We start from the raw sequence: 26676 nt of genomic DNA on the forward strand, positions 1-26676 counted from the left end.
ATTTAAAAAAAAAAAAAAAAAACAACAACAAAAAAAAAACAGATAAAAAGATATATAGTGTCCTTACAGATAAGAGACCTCACAGATCAACACCTGGAGACAGGATTTAGCTCTAGTGTGTCAAAGGAAACCAGGAAAGCGAGTCCAGCCACTGGAAAACATCAGCTTTAACACAGCAGATGGCACAAATGCTGCACAGGGACAGAGAAGGGGAAATCTTATCTGAGCACAAGCAGGAGCCGTAGGGCAGGGGTGGCCCCAGGACAGCGGTAGCCGTTCCCAAGGGATTCTCGCAGCCAAGTCTGCATCCGAAAGCCAGATGCAAAAGGATGGGGCGATTCCGGTATCTCTATTAAAAACAACATCCTCCTTTGAATCGCTTTAATTTTGTGGTCAGCTTGATAATAGAAACACATCATAGTAAGCCTGTAGTCTTAATACTTTAATATGCTGCCAACAGAACTGGACAATCTCTGTAATCTTTTGACCACGTGTGCACAGGACAGATTTTGGTAATATGAAACTAAGTTGTAGATATGCAGGCAAACATCTGCATTGCTTAGTTGCTTTTCCCTATTCTGCAAAGGAGAGACTTACTTAATGTTGATTTTTGTCTTCCCCTCCCCGAGTCTGTTCAGGGAGGCCAAGCAAGACATTTTCCTTTTCTGTGTACTTGAAGTGCTTGGCATCTGTTTATACTGTTGTAAATGCTGAGATAAACTTCTAGGCTCCCTTCCCAAAGCGCCTGGAAGGAAACAATTGACACATACTCTCAATGCACTGGGTTTCTGAGCCATTTCCTACTCACCGGGGTAACAGAGCCTTTCCCATGAGAAACACTGACTACAAATGGCAAAGCCTGATAAATTTAACGTGACACACATGCCCCACACTGTTATGCTGCGGCTTGGTGGAGGATGGGAAGCACAGAGCCGAGTGCTGAACGCCTCCTGGTAATCTGGGTCCCGGCTCAGCCCTAACTTGCTCTCGCACACCCGCCACAGGCCGATTGCCAGTTTCCTCCTGTGGCCCCTACCACATTCACAGCCTTTTTCTGGGGGCTGCTCCCATCGCCCTCCCCCGGGAAAACGACGAGCCTCTGGGGGTGCACCCCATTCATTTTTAGAGCCGTTTCGGTTGACCAGAGGCATGCATTTCACAAGACTAAAACCCCGTCGGCAGGATGCACAGCAAGGCCTGCAGGTCAAAGTGGCACCTTTTCTGCTCTAAAGGACAGTGGTGGGTTGTAGCTTCCTTGACCTTTCACCTGCTGCAGCTAAAACTTTCGAAGTTACCTTCTTGTGCCTGAGGAGAAACTCTGCTCCGCATCAAATTCAGAGCAGAATCATTTCATCTGATTATTAATAGAGCAAGAAGTAGTCATCATCAGAGAGGTATTTTTCCCCTGGAAAAATTTTGGTTGAAACCACATCTTTTGCTTTATTAAGGGCTATTAAGAACAGCAGCTCGTGATTCAGAGTCCAGATTTAGAGTGTGGGCACAGGAGACTCCCTGAGTCAGTTTTACCGGTGAAAACCCACTCACGTATTACCAAATTTAAGTTCTGTAAAATGCAGCATACCCTCCCTGCCTGCAAGAGTATCTGTTCATCATCTGTCTCCATCCTGGCCAAGCATGGTATTGCTGACGTCCTGGGAATGAAACTGTCCGAATCCCAAGCCGTGTGCACCACACAAGCGCAACGTGCTGGCCCCAGCACGCGTGAAGGCGAGCAGCTCCAGACACCCTGCTTCACCCAGCCGGGTCCCCGAGCACACCGCCTCAGTGCAACGCTGTGCCCCTGCTTCTTCGGAGTTATTCCATTTCAGGAAATGTGGGGGTTAAAGAAATGTAAACATGGGAGGGGGGGAAAAAGAAAAAAAAAAAAAAAAAAAAAAAAAAGTGTACTGAAAAATAAAAACCAGTAAGAAATCTGCAGGCTTTTAGTTGTCCGACCTGGAAAAGTCTCAGCTACCCCTTAGCTCCTTGTGTGTGTTTATATAGCCCAATCTGTGTGTTAGCAGAGCCCAATCACCCGCTACCGACACAATCCCAGTCTCCTCTCAGGGGCTCGTGCCCCAGCACCCGCTGAGATTTGCAGAAAGCTTCGCAAGGGTTTCTCAGTAGGAAAAGCCAGGACCTGCATCAACCGCATCAGGTTCCTCTACCTCTGTCTTATAATTCTGTCTAGGCGTTTTCACAGTCACTGGGGCACAAGGCTGGAAGCAAACCTGAACTGTCGGTCAGCAAGGATCCTTTTCTGTCCGAGGAAGAAAGGATGGCAGCTGACTAGAGAGCGAGAGGCGGGGTGTCCGTGCGACACCTGCACCGAGCGGCTGGCCGGTCCAGTGCTGAGTGAGGGGGAGAGCAGCGGTGGAGGAACCAGGACAAGCCGAGGATCTAGTTAAATGTACGCCATGAAGGGACCTGGGGATCTGCCTGCAGGAGAGGTGTGCTGGGAGCAAGGGAATTACTCTCTATGCACTTGTGTCAGCCTCAAACTGGTCCTACCAAGGCCTGTGAAGCAGAAGCCATCTCTACTGTTTGAAACATGTGGGTCCATTCAGGCTGCACAATTATAAAAAGTACAGTCAGCAAATTACAAAAAAAAAAAAAAAAAAAAAAAATAGAGAGAGAGAAATCCATAATTCAAGTTTCCCAAACTAGTTCTGGAACCACATTTGCCTTAAAGAGCGTTATCACTTCCTACCATGTCCTTGGTAAGAAAGCAATTACTCCTAGAGGAATCACACAGAATAGACTTGATGTGTGACGCACCTATAGAGAGTTGCGGAGCTCAGGTTTCTCATAAAGTTTTAATTTAGATGATTCTGGGGAGCTTCACCCTACAACAACAGTCTTTCCACAAAGCCTTTTGTATTGTGTATTTCAACACATACACATAGTAGGTTATCAGCAGCCATGGTAACAATCCACATATAGGGTTACAGGAAACGCAAACTGAAATCACAGCCTCAGCATAAGAAAGAAAAAAAAAAAAAAAAAAAGGAAAATAAAGAAGGTAAATCAGCAGATATGGGTAGATTATCCAAGTGTGGTGATACCTTTTGTGCCTGAGGTCTCTGTATTCATTTGGACACTGAGCTGAGTTTAGAGCTTTCTGAAGTCTTAGTGCATGACCAAGTACAAACTTCAAGCCTAACACTGCATAAGACGAATTCTTTTTTCATTCTAAACAGCCAAACAAGCAGAAAGAAATCCCTTTCTTTATGATCTTCTCCATTTTTAAGCACTAACTCTTTTAAGAAAAAGTGACAGTGCAATGGCTTTTGCTTAGCAAAAACAAACCTTGGTCACTTGGAGAAAGGAGTCGAAAGTTACAGGATCAAAGGATAAAGTCTGCCTGGTGCCTAATATCTAAGAAGGAATCCCTTCCACATGACTGGGGTTGCTGAGACTTAAAGCCTGGTCAGACTAGCCTATGAAGAATCTCAGACTGGTACCTTAGAAGAAAACAAGATCAAAACCTAACATTAAAAATTTATAAAGCAATGAAAATGAGCTGAGTATTAGCAGTTTTCATCTGGCCCTTGTTTTCACTTTCAAGGCTCCTTTCCAAAGAACTGGGAGACTCATGTTAAACCTCATCAGGCTTGGACAGGCTCATGTGGTTACAATGGACATGTCTACACAGCCGACCTCTTGTCCACAAGCTCTGGCCACTCGTGCCTCCTGCACTGGGCACCCGCCTGCACCCTGGCTCTCGGAGAAGACCGGGACAGATATTTCAAGCCACCCAAACAAAGGGCTTTGCTCAGGATGCCCCGACCATTTAACTTTGGGGCACGGACGACCTACAGTAAGACACAGGTAGGTAAAGCTGTGCCCTACTCTGCCCATTTCTATGGTCTAGCTATCGGTCTCATACCTGGATGGAACTGAAACACAGCACACCCCCAGGGCACGGAAGCTTTACTTATTGATGTGGCTTCGTATGGCTTTCACTCCTACCACAAACAAGTTTCTAACTCCATGAAAACTCGCTCCGTTGCCATGTCTGGCGTTTGGGAATCTGCAGCTACCGCGGCTCTGAAGTCATTGGGGGGTGCAGCCCACCACGTGCTTCGGCAGCAGAAGGTGGCACGGCATGCCTTCATGGCCCAGGTGACGGCATACCGCCAAGCACACCGCCAGCCATGGCTCTGGCCAACACGCCGCTGGGATGGCGGCCAGGCTAGCGCAGCCTTTAGCAGCTGCTTTTCCAACCCAGGGGTGGCAGCAGGAAGGTACTTCTCATTTTGGGTGAGAATCAAAGGAAATAAATGACATAAAAAGCTGATGGCCCAGAAGGACAAATAAATCACGGGGATGATCCATTTTACAGGGAAGATACTAAAAGTAGCACTAAGCAAGTCCCAAACTAAGCCTTGCTTAATTTCAAACCAGCTCAAGAACTAAGAACAAAAGGCCACACCGTCACATGCTGGGTGCCCTTAACCCGACCTGATTTTAAAGGGGTTGCAGGTGCTGGCGCTGGCAGAAGAAGCAAAGCACTGGCCCCTCCATCCCCACCAAGGGCACGGCCATGGCTCTGCACACCCAAGTGCCCATGGGACGGGGCACCCACAACACCCCGCTTCAGAGAACTGTTCACAGCAGTGGAGCCGAAGTGACTCTCCCAGTCCCTCCTAGTCAGGCATCATAGCTCGCCTAAAAAAAACCCAGGAGTGATCTGAAAGAGCATTAGTTGCCACACAGACAGAAACACAGGCCACAAAACCAACAGGCAAACGGGCACATTTTCAGTGCTACATTAAGAAGATGTAAATTCTGGGTAGGAGAAGCGACGTGGAAATTCAGAAGACCTGTTGGTGAACATGGCTGGTTCATGCATTAGAAACAAGGAACATGATGATTTCCCCTAGCACTGTGTAAGAGCTAAGTACTATTCCCATTAATTAATGAACATGGCACACAGATACTGAAACTCAAAAGAAAACCAAACCAAACCATAACCAACCCTCTGGCTGGGCTGACCAGGAGTACTCCCAGGCTCACCACTCCATCCTCACAGGGTTTTCAGAACACCCTGATATTCAAGGGACTGGTTTTCCAGGCAAATAAAAACTTATCAATCAGGTAAACAGCAGAAGGATTCACCGAACACTTTGTAGAAATCTGAGTAAAATCTAAATAAGCTAACATACCAGTTGGAGATAAATCAGATCCAAATCTCTATTAGCAAAATAGCCTCATCAAGCAGCAGAACCACAGAAAAGATGCGTTTCCCCCCAAAGAGAGGGCAGCCTACACAACTGGAACAGACTCAGCTTTTTGTGTCACAGCAACCTTTTTTTTTTTTTTTTTTTTTTTTTTTTTTTGGTGCAGAAACATGCATGTATGCCTTACAGTGGTGATGTCTGGGCACAGAATTGCCTTCCTGCAAGAGGTTCCCATGAAGGGGACCCAAGGTCTTTTGAGGGACTGAGCCCAGACTGACACAGGACCTGCAATGGCAGGTGGGTGCCTCAAGTTGGGCAAAGGGTGCTGGATAAGGGACTGGCTGGGAAAAGCAGAAGAAATCATGTCTGTATGGAAAAGACTGGAATAAAGTAGCGCACGTCTGTAACCAGGTAGCTGAAAAAAACTGAGATCAGGAAGGCCCTCAGGCATAAGGGCCTTTAAAACAGGAGTACTATGCAATAAACTAATTCTCCCACGGTATGTGGCAGTTGGCCAAAGAAAAGGGTCAGGGTGAACCCACCAGGTGATGGGACAAAACACTTGTCAAAGGACAGCCATAAGGTTGAGCAGGAGGTTCACAACCTAACGAAAGCCATCAGGAGAACAGCCTGCAATGAGAGAGATGCAGTAAGGGGCAAAGGAGAACACACAGGCTCCGAGAGAAAAAACCCAAGCTACTATGCAACCCACAGATGAAATAGGAAGGGAAAAGATTAGAAACAACAGGGCTGTCTTCAATTCTGCCAGCTCTGACAAAAGAGCCCTGAATTCATGGCTAAGATGAAAGTATTTGAGAGAGGACCCAGCAATGAAGATGCAGTTACTTAATCGAGCAGGGAACTTGTCCAAAGGTCATTTTACCTACTTGTATTACTGCACTTCACATTTTAATATGGAGTCCTTCACTAAAATCGTGACAAGGGGCCGAGAACTGAGCTGTGTAGGGGAATACAGCCTGTCATTCAGAGATTTCTTTTTTTTCTTATTCTTTTATACCATCAGGCTCCTAGAACTTCAATATCTTCAAAAGGTCAGTTTAATCTTTACGTAAAGTGACCTCTGCAGTCTTTAAAAGGTTCCCACGTAACAACACTATAGTTAGCCAGAAGGAAAGTCTTCCTGGCCATCTGTCTAAAGCTTGCACTTCTCATTTTCAAACAGATGCTCGCTACCCATCGATGACCCAGACTTGAACTGCAAGATTCCTAACAAGATTCAGAGACCGCTCCGGCAATGTGTGTTTAAAAGGTGAGTTAGCACTGTGCCCTGAAGAACGGGATGGCTCTAACAGACAGAGCTCACAGAAACTCAAGAATATCCAAACAGGAAAAGAAAATGAAAAAAATAAATTAGGTCTTCATTTGACTTCTTGAAGATCCTACCAACCCTGTTTGTTTAGAAGGAGCAGACCAAGTTAGTCACCAAAAACTATGCTGGGAATTGATAGGAAAAGAACAGACCATGAAGCCCAGAAGACACACGCTGATGACAGCTATAAGGTACTGCTCCATGACAGGAAAAGATAAGGAAGCTGGCAATGAATTAATGGGTGGACGTTGTTCAGACAGAACAATAAAAATGTGTTTGGGGTATTCTCACTGAGCTTTACATAAGCCATTGTGAGACTCTTACCCACAACCCCGTAAGCTGCTTTTCTTTCTCTCTTCTTTGGAGCCGTGAGAGGTTACAGAAGCCACCAAACCTGTCCTGCTGTGATCTGATCTAATCTGGCCAGTACTGCTTGGATTCAGTGGAAAGAAAAGGAAGACTTTGAAAACGCATGGCTCTGGGGAACAGGGCAAAGGAGGGGAGCCATGCTAGACTGTCTGATTTCAGTTTTAGGCCAAGTTGTTTGGAAGTATGGTACCTTTGGATTTTCTGGCATCTGCCTTGAGCACTTTTAAATAATATCCCCTCTCAAAATGCCCCAAATGACCACCCAAAATAGCCCATCTTGGCTGAAAATCTTGGCTTCATTTCCCATATTTCTATCTCATTAATTACCAAGGCTAAGTGAATACCAAGCCATACTTGGCATTATCAATTGATAGATGCAGTTAGGTTTTAGACCACCCTCCACTATAAGTAAGAGCTGTGGTAGAATGACGAAGGCATTTCAAGCGCTGCCCCCATTTCCAAGAAAGAACCTCCAAACTGCTTTCTAGGTACCAGAGGTTGGCTGCTGCTTTACCACTTGCACACGAGCAACAGGAAGGCACGCTGCCGAAATCTGTACTCCAAACACTGAAGCAAACAGCGTGGTCTTTTTAGAGCCTGAACTCCTAACCACCGCCAACAACTTGAATGAAGTAGCATGTTGTCCAAAGCCTGAAGAACAAACAGCAAAGGCTGGGCACACTTTAGCAGTAAAAACAAGATAGGTAACCGCAACGTGACAGGCTGAGATCTACCCAAACCACCATCCTGTTTCCTTGGCTTTGCAAAGCGCCAGGCAGCTCACAGTAAGTCCTCCTAACTGGCTGACTGGTGCTGTACGGCATCACAAGACAGAAAAACAGCCCCACCGCAAGCCAACCTTGATTCCAAGGCTGCAGTTATAATTAAACACACAGAGGCTGCGGTGAGTTTTATGACAGGCAGACTGCAGCCACAGCCGGAGTTGCTAGAAGGCAGGGCACGGCCAAGGAATGCCAAAGACATGGTGCTCAGGGGCAGGAGTCCCATCCACACAGAGGCCTCTCCTGACGCCTCTCCAACAGCACAACCCTTCCTTCAAGGAGGTGCCTGAGTTTCCTAAGTTGCTTCTCAGCCTCTTTTTACCAGTAAGGAAGTTCTCCCAGTGTCACGCAACACGATTAAGAACGTTATCCAAAGGGACGGGCCCTCATGAAGGCTGAGGGGATGACCGAACTAGCATACAGACTGCACTTAGCCTAGCAAGCTACAGAAACAGCCCTGGCATCGGTGTCCAGATTAAGCCCAGCTCCGCTAGCTCTGGGCACACAGATGAAAGAGGGAAAGACACTTCTGTGTCCCCTACCTATGCGAAGGCTGTGACTGTTTAAGGTGGCCAAGCTTGAAGGAACCCAACCCTGACGTGGGGTCAGGTATCTTCCACTTTCTGCCTCAGTGTCTTTCCCTGTTTGCCAAATGGGTTCTGTCGTTTACCTTTGCCACTTCTCTATGCCTTGATTTATGGCATGGAGTACGTCTCTCAAAAATGTCAATTCAGCGGACAGGCAAAAGCCGTGACAGAGTTTGTTAAATACAGCCAAACGGAGCAAACACTGACATCATACATCCTACAACTGTGAATGGGCCTCCCCAGTACATTTTGTGTTACCTTTTAATTTTAAGTGTCCCAGAAAAATTCAGGAAGGGTAATCAGCACATCTGGGGCTCACATCTGAAGACTGAGCAAAGGCTGCACCCGTTCTTCAATGTCCATCCTGAACTGTCATATCCAGTGTTACTGTACCTTACAGAAGAGCTGTTGGGCAGAGGAAGGTATATACAATGGGTTGGAGAAGACAGTCAAACAAGCCTAGACCTGAACCCGAACTGAAATGACCCAGGAGAGCACCAAAACCATCAGGTGCACAACCACACCACCAGCCTGCATCCACACTGATGCTGGGCAGCATCTACAGGGACTGAAACACAAAAGAAGAGAGGGTTTAAAAAGTGACCTCTGTAGAGTCGTTATCATGAGCACAGTGAGACAACAGAGGTCCATGCCCCTGGGCTGGACTTACTGCACACTGTCCAAGCACCTGCTCTCTCTCGGTTGGGACCAGCAGCTTCGGGATGGCCCCAGTCACTCCAAACACGCACTCAGAGAAGCTGGTCCCACCAAAGGCTGTAAGGTGCCAGGTGAGGGGCCACCCTTCTAATTAGCATGGCCCTCAGCAAAATTAGTTTCACCGCCAGGTCAGAGGGCTGATGATTGTTTTGAAACCCACCAGAGATGGAGAAAAGCCAGTCACTGTCAGAATGGCACAGAAACACCTTCCCTTCACCGCCACGTACCTTACACTTGCAGCATGTGTCAGTGCAAACCTTATCATTGCTTAAAACACCACCTTTCCTTCACAACGGGCAAACCACATCATATATTGACTCAGCTGTTCTTACATTTTCTTGACTTCTGCTGCATGCACAGCCAACTTATCACCACCTTATGTAAAGTCAGTTTATCATCATCTGAACTTGGATTGCAGTTTTTCTCACAGAGCTTGGACTAGGTGGGCATCTACACTTTCTCACAATCCCAGCAACGTTAAAGCTAATCCTAACAGCTGAAAGACATTTGCAGTGACCAGAACCATACCCCATGCAATCACAGGGAACACAGACACCTGCAGGAAATTGCCAGTAGTAAGCACACTCGTATATTTACTAGCATCAAGCTCACAAATGTCTGAAAAGTGATATTATCCTAATGACAAAAATTTCTAAACAAACCACTTCGTGAGTGATTCATCTTTCACAGACCTCACAGCAACTGTACTATTGATTTGATTAATACACACAAAAAACACTCCCAACTTTTCCATAGGGATTTCCTACATTATCAAAAGTCAGCAGTGAAGTCATAGCTCTGGACCTTTTTGATTTGTGACAAGCCAGATAACGGCACATTTCAGTATCCTGCAAAGTGTCAAGGAGAATTAAAGCTGGAGAGAAACTCATCTGAAATCTTTTATCCAGATACTTCAAAGGTGAGAAGATCCAAATCATCCATCTTGTTTTTACTAGCTGTGTGGGGCAGCATTTAGGTCACAATCCGTGCCTGCCATTCCCCAAGTTGGGCCAGCTGCTGTCCAGAAAAAGATCACAAAGGCAGTGCCTGAGTCCTCATCCATCTGCCTTTGCATGAGCAAAGCCTGAGTCAGTTTTACCAAAGCAAAACACAGCCTACTCTACCTCTGCAGATAAATTAAAGGTACCAAAGAATATTAATGAGTTACATTCTGTACTGAGATTTTATTTGATTAATTTTAAAATCATATTTATTTCTGAAGTAATTAAAACCCCTAACTGATAGGAAATAGGTTTTCTGGTTATTTCTGAAAATGGAGAAGATCTGCCTACAGTCACTGATCGAAAACTGAGGGCAGGGATGAGAGAAGAAAACAAAAACAAAGTAAATGGGTCAATACAGCTTATTTCTCCTACCTTCTGCCTGGTGTTAACAAGGGTAAAGATTTTCACAGCTATCTTTACCCCTTCAACCTCCCTCCTCATTGAACCAATCATTAAGTAGTAATTTTAGGCTTATGGCATCACACAGCTTTCTAACAGCAAAGTGCAATGACACAACAGGGTCGAGAACAGAACACAAGGAGGAGGAAGGTGCGGGGAGCAGTCAGCTAAAATGGAAAAAGTAGTTATGGAAAGTTGTTAGCAAATCCCCATTTTAGGCTCTTTATGCAGTAAACCCCATGCTGATAACAGGGTCCATGAAAAAGTTTCCACTGTGACAGTTTTTTCCTGAATCCACTCCTAAACCAGTGGTATCTAAGAGATACTCTCGAGACCTTTACTTTGCAAATCATTCAAAACACAGGACAAAGCACCTGACACGAGTGCTGGTCCCCATCTCCTAACACAGGCAGCCAGAGTGCTCCTCGAGCCTTCCAGCAAGAGCTGTCAGACTTGAAATCAAGCATCCTCCACCCCACCATGAAGTCAGGGCGGCAGCGAGCCCGGGGGAAGTTACGCTTCAAGAGCCAAGAATACCTTATCTCAAAGGATAAGGTGGAGCTTTACTTTTCCCCTCTTGCAAAATTGGTTATTAAGTAATCTGTTTATGTCACACATACCAGCACTCCTAACAGTGGCATTACAGCAGTATGTCATTACCTTCAAGGAAAGGAACGTGCAGTGCTTTGAATGAATGGGAATGGTTTTCTCGCACAGGAGGTTCAGCTTAGGGCAGTGCCTCTTCCTGATTTCCCCCAAGAAAGCCTACATTTTTGCACTTACTTTCCTCCCACAACCTGAACTGGACCCAGGCAGATCCTTTGTCTGGCCAAGTCACATTTCTGGGCACTCATGTGCAATATCAGCGATGGCCACAAAGCAGCTCTCCATAACTAACACATACTGAATTAATCAATTAACCCTCTCGCTGATAAAGGCAGCAGGGGGTGAGCTGGAATGGAGCAATTTTCTAATGTCAACAGCTGATATCACTAGTAAAATAGCAACAGATTCCAGTCTAGGACCAGGCTGAGGTGTCATCTTGGAGAAGCACTAAACAATCTCTGGAACCAGGCCACAGGGACACACTTCTGTCAGGTATGGATGGTTTCTATTAATATTACATTTACTCAGCAAGGGCATGACCCACAATCGCCCCAAGCTGAAAAGGTCTCAACATCTTACTGATCAGAAGTGCCCGTTCTTTCCCCCTCCTTAAAAAGCAAAGTCCTTCCCTCTCTCCCATACCACTACACAAAAAAATTAGTAACGGACATGGTTATTCAGAGGTGCTATCTCCATCTCGTAGACATAATGCGAGGTCACCAGGTATCAATAAAATGACACCACGCTTTCTCTCTTCTTGCAAAGAACATGCAAAAGAAGGATGCTCAAAATGATAACTTTAAAATTCTGTCTTCATCTGTCTGAAATCAAACCGATTCACAGGCAACAAAAGCAGCCTGCTTTCTAAGCATGTTACCACATCATCAGGTGTCGCAGTAGGGTTTTCCAGTTCTCTCCTGCAGCTGGGGAAATCCCCAAGTCCCCCTGCCCTAACACTACACTGTCAGGTCTCTTCTCAAAGGTTACAGTTCCCCTCTCCGTAGCAGAGGGAAAAAAAAATGGTCTCTCCTCTCTGCTCAGGTTTTTTCCCCCCTACAACTTCAGTGAAACTCAGAGTAGCTTTAAAGAGCCTTCCTGATAAATTTGATCAATACTGACTGCTAGGCACAAAAAATTATCAGGGAGAGGAATGAAAAGAAGAGGCAAGAGAGGCAAACAACTTAGGATGTCTATGTTGTTTGCTCATGAAAGTAGGCTAGAAATAAAAGCAATCAGGAAAAATAAAATACACCTGGAGGTAACAACTGCACTCACTGTTACCTTCTTCTACAGAGGGTGCAATTACTGTAAGCCTTTTAGAAAAGCAAGTTATAACCATACCATGAAAGTGGCTGAAGTAACGGAGAGCACTTCAAAGCTAACACCTTCAGGTCTCTAGACAAATGCTCTCCTCCTTGAAACCACTCCACCTGCAGTGCAGAGATCTAGCAGAGAAAAGCATCTGCGCCCAGTGTCAGCCAAAGGCCTTCAACCAGATGTTTTAGCCCTTCCATTGGACCTTAAACTGAGAGAGGGCAGATTTAGGTGAGCTCTAAGGCAGAAATCCTTCCCTGTGCGGGGGGTGAGGCGCTGGCCCGGGGTGCCCAGAGCAGCTGTGGCTGCCCCCTCCCTGGAAGGGTTCAAGGCCAGGTTGGACGGGGCTGGGAGCCCCCTGGGCTGGGGGAAGGGGGCCCTGCCCGGGGCAGGGGGGGGCACTGGGGGGGCTTTAAGGGCCCTGCCAACTCAAACCATTCTGTGAGTCTACAATTCATTCCATACGTGCAGACTATGACTGTACACGGGGTGCACGTGTGCATACTAGATACACACATACATTATGCATACTTATATACAGGACACATGTCTGCATAGAGAGTTACAGGTAGTTGAGGGCATGCATAGAATCATATAGGTTGGAAGTCTTCTCCTCTGAGGCAAGTAAGATCTCTTCAAAGTGCCAAAACCTTTAAGGATTCCTTGCAGTGTGTTAATGCCCCAGATTTGCCAGGTAGGCTACAAATTCAAGGCTGTCCCTCTCCAGAAGAGCGGAGTGGCTGCGCAGCAACTCACGGCCCGCATCATACACTCGCCGTGACGCTGACAGATGCTACGGCATCAGCACTAGCCCTGCCACAAACAGCAGCTCCTTTTGCGATTTAGTGAGCTCATTTGCAGGAGCCTGGCAAGAATCAAGGTGCTGCCCCTATCACGCACACGGGAATTGGCCGGCTACAAAGCTCCACATCCCTGCGGAGGCTCGGAGAAGCAGCTACGGTTCCCAAGAGGCTTGTTGGGTGCAATTAGAAATACCCGTTTCAGCTCCTCTTCTCCTGACCCCAGCCCAACTAAATCAAATCAGGGTATCCGTGCTGAAACAGGGAGATAAACACACCACCTCTACAAGTCTTACTTAAAGCATTAACCACGACATTTTTCCCAGCACCTGCAGACAGTTAAAAGGACACTCCCGCACTGCTCTTCGCAAACAACAATTTGTATTGTATTCCTGGAGTGTCACACATTGGCAATACACACCACGACAGCACGTGGCAACTTTTAAGACAGTAAAATCTAAGAATGTTCTCCCTCTTTCCCCTCTCAAATGTTTCTGCTGTGCCAAAGTATCAATCATTCTACAAGCAGAAGGTTAATGTGAAACCCCTGTCATTCTGACCCTGCAGACAGCAAACAGCCTAATTAAACCCAACATGATGATTTATAGCTTCTGAGCACACAGATTGCTTCCTACAAGAGAGGAAGAAAACACAGGCTTTTTCATGGAAATGACTGGTTTGGTTTGCTGGAAGTGTTCTAATTCATCTTTTTGGAGCTTATCTTCTTCCATACTTCTTGATTCTTCACTGTCCATTACCCATGACAGTGACGTGGCTGTAACCCTACACCTTTCAAAACATTTTAAACCAAAAAGCCACATACATTTGTTTGCAAATAAAGAAACTGGAATGAAATTATATACCTAAGTCAAGAGGGGAAGGATAGCACTTTGAGGTGAAATGCTGGCCTCCCTTCCCTTCTAGGTAGAAGACGTACCCTAGTGTCCTTTCCTCCATCTCCACCACTAGTTCGTCAAGCACACAGTCAACTGATCCTCATAAAACAAGAGAATTTGCTGCAAATAATTCATTCTCACAAGCTTAATAATTTTCTACAAACAACCTTAAACTAAACTCCTTTAAATTCTTTTTACCTTTGGGATTTCACAACATTTTTAGTTAGAGAGAAAATAAAAGCACTTTCCAAGGCATCTATGCTCTCTTCCCAAAACATGAGGAAACCGTTTGCTCTGTTAAAAAGTTCCTTTTCAAGGGAAAAACCTTATCTTTATGCCTCCTAAGCTAAAAGGATCACCCAGGCAAACGCCCACTTACTGCCTTGTGTCCACCCCTGACGCTCAGTACAAATTCTGCTCATTTTTCCAGTTTGCTTCTCCATCTGCAACACCTGCCACCGTACTCCAGCACTTCCAAATGCGGCGGTGATACGCAAGCCTTACCAAAACTATACTCACAGAGGAAAGGAAAACAAAATAGCCCTGATATTTCACAGCCACTATGCAAGACACAGCAAACACAACTTTGTGGGAAGCAGAAATGTGTGCCAGCAGCGTATGACAACATTCATTCCTGAACTGAAAATAGAGGATTTCTTTAAGAAGTTGGTTTCACCCTGATTAAGCTTACCAGTATTTCAGTCAATTTTAGGATTAATTACTCTGCATAACAAAGGCGCCCTGTTTCTCTGCTATCTCACTGTGCCAGTCTTACATACAAATACAAATTGTAAAGGCACCCTTCTTCCCCAGCGGTCCAAGGTCTCTTACCTTCCACTTCCTCTTCATCACATACATGCTTAAGGAAGGAAGCCCCTCTATCAAGTACTGCCTCGTCCTCCATCCTATAGTAATAGAAAAGAAAAAAGGAATGCTCAGACTTCTCCTGGAGCGAGCTGTTTGAACCAGCCCAGGTCCTGGGCAGGTTAACTGGCAAGCTGTTGTTCATGTTCCTGTGGGCACTCCAGCTCTCCTTCCAGTGCCTGCTGTTCCTTCATGGAGCTTGTTCCCAATGGCATTTGGTTTAAGCTGGCCTCATGTTGCTCAAATTCGAACCTTGAGAGGACATCAGTGGTGACAGGTGGGAGAAAGGCAATCCCAGCTAGAAGTCTTTGGGTTTTTTTCCTGTTTCTTGTTTCTTTTTTTTTGCCCCCTCTCCTCCTTTTTCCTTTTTTCTAAAAGGGACGTACAGACACACAGCCCAGAGTTTGTTGAATTCCAGTTTCCCATTAAAGTTCTTCTAAAAGACCTCGGCTGCAGAGCCACATACAGAAGCAAGCACGCATACTACACACAGACATACACATGCGTCCGAACGCACAGTGGGAGGCCAGCCTTGCGCCAGCCTCTTAATACCAGCAAAGTACACTTGTCTGTAGGGAGGTAAGCTTTGTGTCACATGGTGGCCTTACAGAAATCTGACATACGAGGATTATCCAGAGACCAAGCTACAGTAAGTCAGACCATCACAGCAGTCATTTATGCGTGTCACCCGTTCATTCATCCATTTGGGGATGGGTTTGATTAGTTGCCTTTTATCCCCTCCCCTCTTCTCTCCACCTCTTATCTGCTTCTCTGTATAGGAGAGAATCCTAATTCTACACCTCCACCAGAAAGATCTTCCCATGGTGCTGCCCAGAATTCATGCTGCTGTATTTCACCCACAAAATAAGGACCTGCCTGCTTTCAAAGGGTTCACCTGCAAATTCATTTTTGGAAAGCAAATAAGGAAGTGATCAAATCACACAGAAAAAAAATCTAGCTATATTAAATAATCTCCTTTCGTATTGCTTAGAGGCTAAGCACACATTTGCTGCTTGCTGCCGGACAGTCACTGTGGAAGCTTTCTAGCTTAATACAACAGGAGACCAAGCTGGGAACTTGTTTTCCTACCAATGGCAAGAAACAGGCATATGTGGGTAACGATCAAAAAACAATACCTTTTCCTTATAGCCCTTAGATGGAATAGGGACAAACCTGGTACAGAAAGAGGCAAAGCCTTCAAAACTTCACACCCATATCATTTCCACTTGTGACCCTGCAAGATCCTCCAAGTGCAGCAGCAGCAAACACTTCACAGAATTTTTTAAGGGCACATTCAAATTCATGAGAGTATAAAAGCTGAAGAGATGAATACCAAGAAATCAGAATGTCTTAGGATATCTACGTTGCATGTCAATGCCTACCTGGGGAAAACAAAACAAAACCAAACAAAAAACAGCCACCGAAGAAAGTACCTGAGCCCTCATTTTCTGGAAGCTTTAGCGCAGCAGCCATTCTCCCATCTTTGCCAAGCTGTCCTCCACCTCAAGCACCTTTACTAACACGCTGTTGGGCTCATCCTTGGCTCTCAGTCTGCAGCTCAGCTCCCATGAACAAGTCTCACATATACAACAGATAAAAAAGAACAAAGCCAAACAGGGCAGATTCAAAACCACTAATTAAGCATATGGAAATGCACATTTTTCATTTGGATGGCAGCAAATGATACAGCACCGTACATGAAACAAACATAAGCACGGGCTCCTGATTTTAAGCTCAATTCTGACATTGGAAACAAGGCCCACCTCCCCTTCACATGGGCAGCTTCTGCCTGCACTCTCTGCCAGAGACCCAGAAGCCAGAGCGTTTAAAGAACAAATGTATCTGACTTAAGAAAGGTACCGTTCCACAGGCAGCTGCTGCCCTGTGTGGAGGGGTAGGAGGTGCCTCTTGCCAACAAAACACACAAAGCCAGCACTCAAAAGCTCCAGTCCTTCAATAAATTATTCAAGACTATTTACGCATCTTTTCTAAGGCAACAAAAGGGAACACATTTCATGGATGCTCTTGCCTGTTTACAATGGTTGTGAAGCCACACCCCGATTTTTATTTTTTAATTTTTATTTTTTCCCTGCCAGCACAGCACAGTAGCTACTCACTATAAACACAGCTGAAAACATCTGGAACAGATGGGACTGGATTTCCAGCCCAAACACAAACCGCACGCACTTTATTACTCCGTTAAGTCCATTCTTACACTTTCACCCACAGCGTGGCCCGGCACCCGCCTCCCTGCCCTGAGCACCGACATGCCCCGGCCCCTCAGCGCATCTGTGTTTGTGCAACCGCCTTCCAAGACCCGTTTCCCCAGCTCCATCCTCGGCAGCATCGGTCAGGGCGTGCAGCCACCGAGAAGCAACACTCTCATGGCGGGGGCTGGGGAAAGAGGGAGTAAAAAGAGGGGGAAAAGGAGCAATTTCCACTGCCTGCAAGGAATACGGTGCTGAAAATTCACTGGGCACAGCAGGTACAGACCCCCTGCTCCCCCTCGGCCCTCTCCTCCCGTGCATCACTCTATCGCATTTAAGAGCTGCACTTCCCAGGTGCAGGGGCCTGGAGAACTGCTGACGACACGTTGCTTTCCCCAAAACGGGCGCAGAGCGGAGCCGAAGGAGCTGGGGGGGTTTAAAGGGCCAGGAATAGAGCTTGGGTCGCCTTGGCAGAGCGCCCCGTCTCTAATCTGCAGGAGTTTAGTGATTAGACTCCCAAGCGCCACCTCCTTTGACTTGGTCTTTTCCACCCTTCCCAGATTACTGTGGGATTTCTTCAGGCCAACATCTAAGCAAGAAAACATCCTTCATGAATTTGAAGGGGGGAAATATTTCAGCCCCTCCGCAGGATTTTTCAAGTAGAATGAAATGGGAGTTGGAGAAATAAAAGAAAATTTAAAAAAAAAAAAAAAAGTCATGCGAAACAACAAGAAAATCTTTACTTGGGTCTTCAGAGGAAAACTGTCAGAGTCCTACCTGCGAAGCGCAGCTGCAAGAAAAGGTATTTTCACCAGCCCATAAAGGAGACACACATACTGGATAAAACAATGGGGGGAAAATTCTTTTGGGGCCTCTGAACAGAAATGTACCTTAGTTTAAGCCTGGTTTACCAGCTCCTGGTAGTAAGGTAAAAAGAATGGGACATTCAGACACTTTTTATCCAGATTCACATCCTCATTACTTCTACTGCAAGGTTTTGGAAACAAACCTTAAAAATTAATCAAAAATATTGGGTTTCTATTTTCAGGGTCTAGGTCTGAGCAAGCCATATACTCTGACAGAATACACTCAAGTGAAAAAATATGAGCTGCCTGAGTAATTGGCCTCCCTGGGTAGATAATTAGATTGGTACCAAACATTTTTAGAAATGACATTATGTGTCAACAGGATTTTAACAAGAGTCACACACAGCCTACCCAACACAGCATGCAACTCAAACCTAAATATGCAGACCACTGGCAGATACAGCTCACAGCAATGTTCTGCCAGACCACTCAAAAGATAACCAATTTAGTACTAGCAGGGATCCCAGATTTCATAACGGAGAGAAAAGTCAGTATAAAACGGGAAAAAGTGAAGGAAATCAATAACACAAAGCAGAAAAGATGATGAAAAGTCTGTTGTCCAGCAAGCAGAGCACACCCTGAAAAATGAGCAAGTATGTTTGCCTCTGCTCTGGGTAACTTTTGAGGTAAGGGAATTTCTGAACATTCAGCGTTAGCACAGCAAACCTGATTTGGGTTCTGAAGGAAAGTGCTGTGGCTGAAAACCAAACTATTTGAGATAGGCTAAAAAAAAAAAAAAAAAAAAAATACTTTAAAACTCTTTGTCTCCTTCCCCTTGGCTACACTTAACTGACAGTCTCTGTTTTGCTCATCACATCATAAATTCTTCCTGTCGGTCAGGTCTCCTTGTTAGAGCACCGAATGCTTGCCACACATCTTCAAAGCAATCTAAAGCAGCAAATAAGCTCAGCTTAACTGTTCCCTGTCCTAAGGGAGGCAGAGCCCAGCGGCAAGCCCTCCCTCCTGCCCGGCCAGAGCGCTGGGAGATGGCGTGCTGCCACAACCCGGCCCGGCAGCACCACCGGGGCCTTCCCGCTGACCATCATCCACACTGGCGCTTTTTGTAACTTCGTAATTGGTGAAACTAGTGTTTGGCGTAAATAAAGCAGAAGGGCTGACGCGGCGACACGAGCTGCTGCACGGCGATGCGACTCGCTCGGGCGAATAAAGGCGTAACGTAGCTGAGGAGCAAGAGACAAGAGTTACTGTTTGCTGATAAACTTTTACGATGCTGCTCGTTTCAAATGTCTTTTCCAACCAGGAAGAAACTCCAGCAAACTCTGGACTGAAGGGAGTTAAAAAAAAAAAAATTGGAGCCAGCTCTGTAACTGAAACTGAGAGCACAATGCAGAGCCCCCTGTTAAAGTCACATTTAAAGAGCAATCCTTTTGCAATAAGCCAGGGTGCTGAGCGTGTCAACGGCTTCGAGGAGGAGAGAGGATTGCGAACACTGGGTCACCGAGCAGCATCACCACCAGCAGGGCTCCAAAAGGGATCGGCTCAACCCTGGCGACAGAAACACGACGGCTCCTGCTTTACAACCCCGCCGGGCTGGCCTGTGAAAGCTGCCCACATTTGTGGGAAAGGTGAGTCAAACAAGGTCTTCCTCAGTGTGCAGAATCAACCATCCCCGTCTGCTTCTCAGAGCCTGGCACCATTTACCTGTCAAGAGGTTTAGCCTAGTGGGCACCTTTAGACCAGGTTGGTCAAAGCCCCGTTCAACTTGGCCTTGAAATCTTTCAGGGAGGAGGCAAGAGTTTCTCCTTATAAAACTGTTGTCCATAAACTGGAGTGGAGCAAAACGGATGGGGATGCTGGGAGAAAAAAAAAGAGACAAAACCAACTGAAGAGCTGGGTGAGCCATTTGACAGATCCTCCCAACCCTGCAAGGGTTACACCTGAATCTACACATACACCATTCACCTTCATCATTTACCTCCCAAACACAAAAGGGGGAAAACCATCCAGCACACAAGTCATTTTTCCTCTTGGAGGCTAAAATATAGTTTTCATAGAACCACAGACTGGTTCGGGTTGGCAGAGTCCTTAAAGCCCTCCCAGTCCCACCCCCCCCGCCCCGGGCAGGGCCCCTTTCCCCCAGCCCTGGGGGCTCCCAGCCCCGTCCAACCTGGCCTTGAACCCTTCCAGGGAGGGGGCAGCCACAGCTGCTCTGGGCAGCTGACAACTTCTTTTCAGCCGAAGAGACTCTACAGCTCGCAGGAGAACAAACGCCTGTCTCTGACAGCGTGTCCTCTGCAATTCCTCCCCATGCAGCTAGGAACAAACTCAGTGACCCATATGCACGTACCCACCAGCTGAGGTTTTGCCGCTGGTAATGATGACCAGAGGTCGCAAAAAGGAATGGAATGTGGCTTGCAAGGAGCAGTCAGGGGTGCAACCACTACGCACTGCCCCACACGAGGTGTAAGGGGCCCCGCTCATGACAACCGAGCTGGCATTCAGCGTCCTTCCCTGGCCTGAGACATGTCCTCCACCACCAGTGCTAGTTGTGACAAGCAACATCGTTCAACCTTCAACAGGCTGAACAACGCAACCATCAGCTAGACCTGGAGGCTCACATAGACAGGATGACCTGGACCTGAGTAGAGACAAGAGTCACCAAAGGCTTCCCTGCCCGTGACAACCAGTGTCGTCCCCAAGCCACCCACGTTAGATGCCAAGTGTGTGTGTGCATGTATCCCAAAGACAATGAGTCAATAAGCTAAATGGGCTTCTGCCGACAAGCTGCGGAGGGACAGAGATAACATTATTTCTTTCCTCTGCAACCTGTGAAACATTCAGATACTGTGATGACAGTGGCCAAGTGAACAGAAAACCAGGAAGGAGACCTGGTCTCAACTGATGCTCTCACAGCCCATATGCAAATGTTTGAATAAACACATCTAATATGGCTAATTCCCTTTTAGGGACTAGATGTTTTGTTTTTCTCACACACTTGCATATGGGCTCTGTCACACAGGAAAATGAGCTTCTGACTATGCTCTGCGCTGTCTGGTTGATGTGCTTTTAGAACACATCGCCAAATTTACCTTGGACGCATTTTCCCCTGTCAGCTCTAACACAGCATTTATTTACATGCTTTCTCAGCAAAAGGTTGTACTCACCAGGAACAGAGGACAGAAGCCTCTGCTTTCTGCAGAAAGAACTTGCAGTATAATATTTTTAAATCCAAACATAAACCCAGCTTCTTTTAAAATAACTCTTGATAATCAACAGGGAGCTAACACCCAAGGTGACTGCTTCGCACAATGAAATTGAGTAGAGCAGATGCAGAAGACTCATCTCAGCTCTTCCCCCTCCTGCAGGCTTCTTGTCTCAATGAAGAACACCATCTCCTCTCTCCAGAGCAATGCCAATCATCTGTACAGAACCATGAGACAACTACTAATGCTACAAGACCATAATCTGTAAATGCAAGCAAGTTGCTGCAGCACCTTTTTTTTCTGCCAATGCAGGACACGTAGGAAAAGGCTGGAACACGTACAACCTCAGAGGAGCATTGGCTGTTCATCTGGTTTGGGCTGTGCTTTTCCTTTTTGCAGTACTGACACCTATTTTCTAGTTTCAGCAAACTGCCAGCACATGTTGGGCCACGACGCACGCGACATGGTTTGCAGACTAATTGCACACGCTGCAGGGAAACAAGGAGGTGGCAAAAAGTAGGAAATATTTGCAAGTTTAGCATCTTACTACCAATTTACAAGCAACTGCACGTTCTGGATTGCTCTTCTGTTCAAAGGGCATGTGAAAACTCAAAGGCTCGCTCTTGCTTGCTCACGTCTCTCAAGCGTGACAGCGACATAAGCCTTTCACTACCTGACACTGAAGCACGTTTGTTAAAGGAGCTTTGGAGAAAGGATGAGCAGAACACAGGTAAGGATGCCCCTAAATATCCCGCATGAATCATAAATTGAGGTTATACTCCCCGTCTGGCCCTCTGTCGAGGTCCTGTCACGGAAGCCCACCCAGGTCAGAGTCGTGACAAACGGCACGTGTGGGAAACAAGCCACCGGCCCAACCCAGTGCACCTCTGCACGGCCTGCAAAAGCCAGGCCCAGGGGGCACAGCTCCTGCTGATCACCTTAGCTTTGTAAAGCAGGACACATCCCACACCCACTGGCGTGCTAACACACTTTCGGCGCACAGCTACAAGACTGCTTTTCAGACTTCGTGCCATTTCACCTTTTTTTTTGAACCACCCTCACGCTCAGTATGTTCTTGAGAATAAGTCATTCAAGTAGGTGCATTCTCTCAGTGCCTCTTTGTCCCTCTGAAACCTCATTTCTGAGAGGCTGCCTCCCCATCAGCATTTCAGGTGGTGTTTTCTGTAGGCAGCCATTTGCCTTTACACTGCTGCCCGTTCATTCAATTCAAGTATTTTCCCAGTCAACTGCCACGGTGGTCTTGTTGGCAGATGATGAAAACCAAAGGGAAACGGCAAACAAAATAGCTGGGTGCCTCTGGTCAGTCAGGCAGCATCAAGGCAAATACAAACCTTGACATGGGTTACTTGCTTGTAATGTCTCAGTTACATGGATTTCACTCCAGAAAATGTAGCCCACTTGTTCAGAAACACTGTGCCACGCTACTTAGATTACTAAAAGTGGGTTTAGTATTAATGAGACATTTGTGTAAACCAGGGAGAGGGTGGGAGGCGGGACTTCTATTGGTTTTGGTTTTTAATAAATTCCCAACTAGGTCATCTCATTGTTATGTGAAATGTTTCCCTCTAGAGAGGTGTTCTCAGGGATTGAAATCAAGTTCCACTACAGGATTTAAATACAAGTCTCAGTTCTTGTCTAACTCTTGTTTTCAAAAACTCTTACTGACTGGACCGTCAAGAACTTTAAAGGTTTATCTCAACTCATGGGTAAGGTAAGAATGGCTTGGATTTATTTTGACTAAGTAATTTATATCATTTCAATTTCAGTTTAAATCTCTGACAACTTTGGGAGAACTCTTCAACTTGGATATGTTCCAAAACTGCAATAACTACTAGGAAAAACAATTAGCAGTGAATGAAACCGAACCTTTTTTCTGCATGAACAAGAAAGTGACATTATCAAAACACGGAAATAAAAGTGGGAGATACTGGCACTGGACCCTAGGGTAGGTGTAGCAGTTGAAACCGTTGTTTTACTATGTTTAGGTTGCTTACCATAAAACGACACAACCTTATAAAACCTGAGAAAAGTCAGCTGCCTGTTTCCATTTCCTTCTCTTAACAGAAACCATGAGGCTGGAACTGGAGACATACCAGCAAGAAGTCCACATTGCATGCAAGCTTAATTTGAAAATTGTAGCATCTCAGTTGAAGCCCTCTCTCCAGCTGGACGAGGTGAACCTCTACAGCTGAGCACCTGGTTCCTGACATCTTCCACATGCATCTCCTATATTTAATGTAGCTAGAGCCAGGAGAAGGTACCGAGACACTCTGAAAGGAATTCAGGATTGCACTTACGTAGCTGATTTATGAGATGAGCCAACCAACGGGAAGGAGTGATTTCGGATTGCAAATATTATGAATATATCTGTTTGAGGCTAACATAAACCAGACACTTCTGTAGCTTAATTCTCTGCAAAGCATGACATATAAATCACAAAAAAGTTTTCTGTAGAGGCAGAATGGTGTCAGGTTTTAAATCCACATGCAGCAGTGAATTTTTCCTAAAAATTATTATTTCAAGACAGCCTGCAGAATTGTGGGTTTTGGTTTTTTTTTTTTCCATTTATTACCATGACAATGTCATGTCCTGCAATATTTTTGTTACGGTTCTATGGCTTATAGGCAACTTCTTACTTGACCATGTTTTATACATCCGATTGGCTATCCCTACAATTTTTTTTCAGTTTTGCGTACTAATGGAAAAAAGACCAGAGTTCAATTTTGGCATGAAAATGTTCCTAAAATATCCCCCACCTGCTTCAAAACATGTGCTTGGAAAAAAAAGAAGGGTGAGGAAAATCTTAGGAGTAGCTCAAAAATGGGAAAGTGGCAAGAGGAGAGAGTGCTTTTCAGGAGCGGACTAAACAAGAAGGCTGACATGGGAAGATGACTTCAAGCCATACAGCGTATGTTTGCCCCACTTAAAGAAAATGAGGCAGTATACAACAGATTCATAATTTAGCGTGTGACCTGAGGCTCAATAAATCTTAGATGAAACTGCTCCACAGGGCTGATTTATGAGAGCATTTTCATGTGCTCTTCAACTAAACCCTTGTCTATTTAAAAACAATCCTACTTTATAAAGCAGTTGTTCTTTGTTTAAGCCTCATGTAAGAGCTCTTCTCAAGAAATCTGTGCCCGAGTGTATTGTGTCACAAGACTAGGTATCACAAACTAACAACTGCCTGCAGTATTACAAGCATGTATTTTCTATCAGCTCAGCACACAACTTTAAAATGGGTGCAAGGCTTTCAAAGTACATTAACAGACAAGGATCTGTGGACACTTATCTACAAACATACACAGATACGTCAACCTAGACGAAGAAAGAGCAAACGTGGGAAATCTTTCCAGCATCTGCTGAATATTGCCTACAGTCTCAAAAAGCAAGCTGTGGGTAGCGTGGAGCTGTTCCCTACCTACCAGGGAGGATGTTGAAGTGGGCGTAGCAGTCTTCCCAGACTGCCTTTTAAAAGAAAAAGGTTATCCGAAATGGGAGTTCCTGGGTTTAAGTCCGCTTCCCACTGGGGTGTGTACAGTGCGGGGTGGGGCAGCACGCGTGGGGCACCATTAACCCAGATCTGGTTTTCTCCAGGGAAAACAATCCAGAACTCGGTCCCGGCTTCCCAGCAAGCAGCTCCTGCACTCATCCTCCCAGATGAGGGAAAGTCTCTTCTCTGCAGCAATAACCCCCCGCACACAAAACACCCCCATTATTAACACAAAATGTGTGAGATTAGCTTATATCTTAATTACAGTTTGGAATTCCTCCCTTCCTTCAGGCTTCCTACTTTCAAGCACACAACTCCTAGAGCTGCACGTTTTCCTCCCCATCACCTTCCCAAGCATCCCTGAGATGCTGAAGTCATTATTTTAAAAGTATCACAAAACTCCGGACCACCGACATTAAGATGGGGCCTAAGCCAGGCCAGGCCCCAGTCAAGCACACAGTACAGATCGTATTCTGGTTTTACGCTTTCTGCTGGGAGGAGGACAGGCAATACCAGATCCAGCACAAATCCTCGACTGGCAGAGGCAAAAAGCCTGGTCATATAAAACTTTTTGGACACATCTGAAGCAGCCAAGGGAGCTAATGCACTTTCAGCACTTCGCAGAGTGCAGTCACAGCACTTCTGATCCAATTCTCAGCATTCTGAAGTGATAAGCGGTTTCACGATATGCTGGTTTCAAAAACATAATCCAGCATAAAGGATATTTTTAACAGGGATGATTTCAGTAATCTGCTTCAACACTCAACCTCACACGCAGACCATGTGGCACAACTGAGCAGCACAGAATGGCATTACACAAGCAGGACCTTCTTGAAGGGTGTTTATCATCAAAATCCTCATGTAACTACAGTCTGTGCTGTCCAACTACAGACTGAGGCCTGGAGAAAGTCCATGACCAAGAACCATGAGTATGTCAAGGGTTTTATTTGATTTCTAAGCAGTAGAGACCTTGGGGAGGCTGGAAGAGAGAAAAATAAGATGAAGAAAGAAAAAAATAAATAAAATAAATAAAGTAAAATACAATAAAATAATAAAATAAAATAAAATAATTGAACTCTGCAAACTTTACCTGATTATCAGATGAAAGCCTCTGTAAGATTATGTAATTTCTAGAAGTTACACAAGTTACTCAAAAGTAAGGAGGGATGTGATACCATTTGGGATCACATCAAAAGGAGTGTGATCACAGCACACAGCTGTAAAACTAAGATAGAAGAGGCAAAGTCACCCAATCCAAATGTCAGCACACACACATAATCCCAGCGGAGAAAAGAGCCTCTCCAAAAATATCAGACAAGCAGGAAAATCAGTGGGCTTTCAGAGACTAAATTGTCCCAAGCTAACCTCATCCTCACTTGAGTGACAACTGCTCATCCGGAAAACTTTATAGTGACTGATCCCCAGGGGATGAGAGACAAAAATCTCTTCCCAGGAAGGTCAATGGCACCAGTCCCAGTGCACGCATAAAATGCTAATTTAATAGTAGTCAATCAAAACTAATGCAGACCTGATAGCTAGAAACACAAACAGCCAATTTCAACAAAACACCCTTTTTGCCTCCACCAGCTGCACTGGGAGGGGAAAAAAACCCACCAAAACCCAACAACAACAAATAAAAACTAAACCACAAAAATACAAACCAGTGCAAGTTTACTGAAGTTGAAGAAACAATATTTCCAGAGAGGAGAGGAGAGAGGGGAGGGAAACGCAAAACCAAGCTGTTTTAAAGCCATTTCAGAATAAACTGAAATAAAGAATTTCATTGCTTCACCAATTTAAGCTCCAGGCAGAACAGAAGAAACTAAGTCACAGCCCCAGCACCATGAGCCCAGGGAGCGATCTGGTCTCTCTAGAGCATCAGGCGCTTCGGAAAACACTGATTATACCAGCACAAGCCGCAGAAGCCAAAGGATGCAGGTCCCTTACGAACGACACCCACGAGGATCACTCAGCAAAATTGTGGCGATTCCCTTCGGCATCGCCACAGCAGCCTCGTGGTCCCGTCCACGGAGAGCAGTCCCCGGTGCCTTCCCGGGGCTACGGCCAGGCTGCC

At 45.7% G+C, this 26676-nt stretch overlaps 1 protein-coding gene across 2 annotated transcripts in view; it reads right to left on the reverse strand.

Annotated features, from left to right (window-relative positions):
• Positions 1-26676, reverse strand: part of SLC4A4 (solute carrier family 4 member 4) — a 185704-nt gene that overhangs the window by 145837 nt on the left and 13191 nt on the right. For both annotated transcript variants that reach the window (XM_042796525.1, XM_042796524.1), the window contains exon 2: positions 14819-14892. In XM_042796525.1, coding sequence (XP_042652459.1) covers positions 14819-14892 — 74 coding nt within the window. The remainder of the gene's footprint in view (positions 1-14818; positions 14893-26676) is intronic.

Source organism: Tyto alba, unplaced genomic scaffold, assembly GCF_018691265.1.
Source record: "Tyto alba isolate M040663 unplaced genomic scaffold, T.alba_DEE_v4.0 Super-Scaffold_23, whole genome shotgun sequence".
Taxonomy (NCBI): Eukaryota; Metazoa; Chordata; class Aves; order Strigiformes; family Tytonidae; genus Tyto; species Tyto alba.